This window comes from Tupaia chinensis, unplaced genomic scaffold (assembly GCF_000334495.1).
Source record: "Tupaia chinensis unplaced genomic scaffold, TupChi_1.0 Scaffold000028_1, whole genome shotgun sequence".
NCBI lineage: Eukaryota > Metazoa > Chordata > Mammalia > Scandentia > Tupaiidae > Tupaia > Tupaia belangeri.
Window position 1 is genome coordinate 222,925 of NW_006159458.1, and position 4,576 is coordinate 227,500.

Here is a 4,576-nt window from a genome sequence, read left to right on the forward strand (position 1 = left end):
CGTCTGTGTCGTCTGGCTACTGTGGGCCAGGCATCGTGGTTATATACACTCTGGTGGGTTGTAAACGGTGGGCCGTGATTGGTTGTAAACGGTGGACCATGATTGGTTGTTAACGGTGGGTTATGATTGGTTGCTTTTGGACCAATCATGAGGTGCCAGATATGCAAATTTGAGGGATTCTAGTGGCCAATCAGAGCAAGGTTTCGAAGGTCAGGTTTTTGGAAGGGAACCAATCATGGTAATTGTTTGCTCTCTGAGAAACCTCAGCAGACTCGCTGGTGTGCAGCTTCCCACAGAATTGACTAGGTAATGCAAGTTTCTTTCTTGTACTCCAAGTACAGAAATTGGTATTTCAGATTGCTTTGAGAGGTATGTTATATTATGTTGCTATCAACTAGTGATGGTTGGGTTCAAGGTTTTGGCCTACAGAGAGATTTTCCACAGTTATATAAGCTTTTGTTTTACTTCCTTCCTTCTGTTTTACTTACTTTTGCCATCTGTAGGCTAAGCATATTTTATCCCCCCTTCCCTACCATATGATAACCAAAATATAAACTGTAACAGGCTGGGCTAGCAAGTGGCGTGGTAGTTAAGGTGCTGGAGTCCCATGTGACTGACCATGGTTTGAGTTCCAGACCTGGTGGCTTGCTTTCTCACTTTCTCTCTCTTTCTCTCTCGCATTCTCTGTCTCTATTTGGTGAGTACACATACCCGATTGCAATGTTAAAAAAAAAAACAAATAAAATAAACTTAAAAAATATAACAAGCTGGAAAGTTTTACAGAGCTGAGGTAGATTGATCATCTTTTTTGTTTTGTTTTAGTTTTTTGTTATCAGGAACATGCACTTGCTGGAGGGAGAGGGAGAGAGAGAGAAATCACCCCCATCGCGGGGTGATGACCGCCCCACAATTAGGATTTTGGGTTCACATGCACTCATGCCTGGTATGTTTTCCAAGTCAGCAGCAGGTCTGGGACTTAAACTGCACGGTTGACCATGTGGGATCCAGCACCTTCACCACCCGATTCATTATCTTTTTTGAATTTTTTTGTGAGTTTATTTTAAAATTCATTTTTAAAAAAGCTGTCTTTAGGATAAGACCATTTAAAATATTTTTTTTCATTTTAGGAAATCATCCATTTACATATTTTTAATTTAAAAATAATTATTTAATTTCACTTATTTATCAATTTATTTTAATTTGACTAGAGAGAGACATAGAGAGAGTAAGAAAACAATCTGCCAGGTCTGGGACTCAAACCATGGTCAGCCATGTGGGAGTCTAATGCCTCAATCACCATGCCCCCTGCCAGCCCTCCCATTCTATTTAAAAAAATTAAAAAAAAATTTTCTGTTTTAATTTGAGCAGAGAGGGACAGAGCGAGAGCGAGAGAGAGAGAAAGAAAAAGAGAAAGCAAGCTGCCAGGTCCGGGACTCAAACAGCGGTTGGTCATGTGGGAGTCCGGTGCCTTTAACCACCACACCACCTGCAAGCCCCTATTTTAAAAAAATTTGCCAGAAGGCATATATGTACTTGCTGGAGAGAGAAAGAGAGGGGAATGAGATTTCATGGGAAATGGTCATGCTGCAATCCCTTCTCTTCCATGTCCCCCTCCTTTTAGGACTTGGGCACACACACGTGCCATTTCTGAGGTTACTGTGTCTCCTGGGCCATGTGGGATTCAGCTCTTCAACCATGTCACAGGCTGGCCCCATTTTGTTTATTTTTAATAAGTGGAACCATGAGTAGTTTTATTTTTTAAGTGGATTTTTAAGAAGAATCATTTATATATTCAATTCCATTATATTGTTATTTTTTTTGAATTTGACCAGAGAGAGACAGAAAGGGAAAGTGAGAAAACAAGCCACCAGGTCCAAGACTTGAACTACAGTCGACCACGTGGAAACCCAGTGCCGTTCACCACCATGCCACCCGCCAGCCCCAGTAGTTTCACTTTATTTTTTAGTGGGACTACTTTTTCTCCTGACTTCACATCTATAACTATACAATATAGATGAATAAAAGTGTACTTTTATATAACATATTTGATACCTTTGAAAGACGTTGTAATACTTAGATTTTGGATTTTTCCCCTCTTCCTTACAGAGTCCAGTTAACGATGTGTCTCCGCGTCATCATTAAACATGATTTTCCTGGTCACTGGCCCGCAGTGGTTGACAAGATAGACTATTACTTGCAGTCACAGAGCAGCGGAAGCTGGCTCGGCAGTTTATTATGTCTGTATCAGCTGGTGAAGACGTACGAGTAAGTTTATTGCCACTGGCTGAAGCGAGCAGCCTTGTGTGACTTAGAGAAAGGGTGCATAGACGGGTCAGCTGTGGGTGTTCTGCAGAGTCAGGATGGGGAAAATGTTTGATAAACACAGGTAAAGACGGTTATTACTGAAGTTATTCAAACTTTCATCTGATAGTGCTTCTCAAACATGTTAGTTTCAGAGGACCGTTTGTGACCAGCTCACCTTGGGATCTCTGCTATAGAGTTACCTCAACATGCGTCTTCTAGTGAGCTTATTACTAAACGAAAACATTTACTTTTTTGGATGCAAGATAGACAATGTTAACATTCCATCCAAGTTGCTTGAGAGGTAGAGTACTAGTAATCACATTTAATTGTATTGCTTCTGGTTTCTAAGAGAATTAGTACTTAAACACATAAAGTCCTATATTTTTTTCTCTTTTAAACTGGTGAGTTCATACTCTAGTTATAGAATTTCTAGAGACTACTTTAGATTTATAGCATCTGAAGTGACCTAAGAGCACCTAAATTTGTTAGCTATTTTGACTTCTCAATTTAGGATATCATACGAAGAAATGTTTGTTCTCTTCCCACACATTACTTTTTACATAATGTGAATTTCTGTTTACACTAGGATAGTGACTTGTGTTTTATAGGAAGAGTTGTGGTTTGATAAAAATTAAATACTAAAAAGAATTCATACAGGAAAGCTGCAAAACAATTTTGAATTTTTAAAAACTCAGCTCTTTCTGGAAAGATTTTAGATATACTTCTTTAAACAGGGATGTGCTCTTGTGAAATTTCTTCAACTTTATTCTAGCATACAATCAGAAAATGAAAGCCAGTGTTTTGAATGTTTTTGTTTTGTTAGTTTTACAGTCCTAACATTTTTTCTCCATTATTAATAGCTCTTTTGGAAGGATAAATTACTTTTGTTTTTGTCTTTCCTTCTATAGATATAAGAAAGCAGAAGAAAGAGAACCTTTGATAGCAGCAATGCAGATATTTCTGCCTCGTATTCAGCAACAAATCATGCAGCTCCTTCCCGATTCCTCCCATTATTCTGTATTACTGCAGAAACAGATTCTGAAAATCTTTTATGCACTTGTGCAGGTAGGTTTCTAATGCAGAAGAGAAACACAGGGTCCTCTATTTCTGCCCGATGCATGAAAGATGTTCAATACGTGTGTTTTTATGAAAAATTATTGAACCAGCAGATGGCATGGAGGGTAAGGTGAGTGGATCCCATGTGGCTGACTGTGTCTCTCTGTCTCTCTCTAGTGAGTGCATGTGCTCTCTAGAAAACTTTTTTTTTTTTTTTGGAGAGGTTTTTGCTATAGGGCACGTGCGCTCGCCAGACAGACAGAGAGACAGAAAGCGAGAAATCACCTCCCAGGGTGATCCCTTCTCCTCCATTCTCCTCTCGGGATCTTGGGCATGCACGCACACGTGCCCGGCGTGAGTTTTAAGCCACCGGGTCCAGGACGCAAACTGTGGTCGACTACGACGGAGTCCAGCGACATAGCCATTATGCTAACTGCTGGTCCCGCTCTCTAGAAAACTTGAAAAAAATATGTTCTTGAGCCAGCAGGTAGAGTGGTGGGTAAGGTGATGGATTCTCACATGGCTGGCCATGGTTAAAGTCCTGGATCGTTGGCTTGAAAATCATGGCAGGTCCATGTGTGTGCTTGCCCACCCAAAATCCCAGGAGGAGAATGTAGGAGAAGGGATTGTGGCACGGCCATCCCCCTTGCTGGGCGATTTCTCACTTTCCTTCTCTTTACCTCTTCACACATGTGCCCTATGGCAGAAACATATTAAAACCTTCTCCATTCTTCTCTCAGGATTTTGGGCATACATGCCTGGCATGATTTTTAAGCTGCCAGGTCCAGGACTTGAACTGTGGTTGGCCACATGCGAGTCCAAATCCTTAACTGCTGTGCCACTTGCTGGTCTTTTACATTTAGTTCTTTAAAAAGTATTATGAAAGGGGCCAGCAGGTGGCACGGTGATTAGGGTGTTGGAATTCTCACACGGCTGACTGCGGTTTGAGTCCTGGACCTGGTGGCTTTCTGTCTCTTTTTCTCTCTGTCTTTCTCTGGCAAAAACTCATGTGAAAAAAAAAATAACATATATAATTATTTAAGAGAAAAAAGTATGAGAAACGGGCTCCCAGAAAATAACTTAATTACTTGTGATTATCCTAGTGGCAAGGCTAAGTTTCAAGTGTCTGTGTTTTCACTCCCGTCTCTGATGTTCTGGGTAAGAGCTAGAGAAGGCATTTGCCCCAGAACCTGGCTGGGGATGCTGTCCATAGCAT

General features: G+C 40.8%; 1 protein-coding gene across 3 annotated transcripts in view; it reads left to right on the forward strand.

The window, feature by feature from the left end:
* IPO8 (importin 8) overlaps positions 1 to 4,576 on the forward strand; it is a 92,762-nt gene that overhangs the window by 20,966 nt on the left and 67,220 nt on the right. For all 3 annotated transcript variants that reach the window (XM_027770926.1, XM_027770927.1, XM_006140247.3), the window contains exons 4-5: positions 2,107 to 2,265; positions 3,213 to 3,369. In XM_027770926.1, coding sequence (XP_027626727.1) covers positions 2,107 to 2,265; positions 3,213 to 3,369 — 316 coding nt within the window. The remainder of the gene's footprint in view (positions 1 to 2,106; positions 2,266 to 3,212; positions 3,370 to 4,576) is intronic.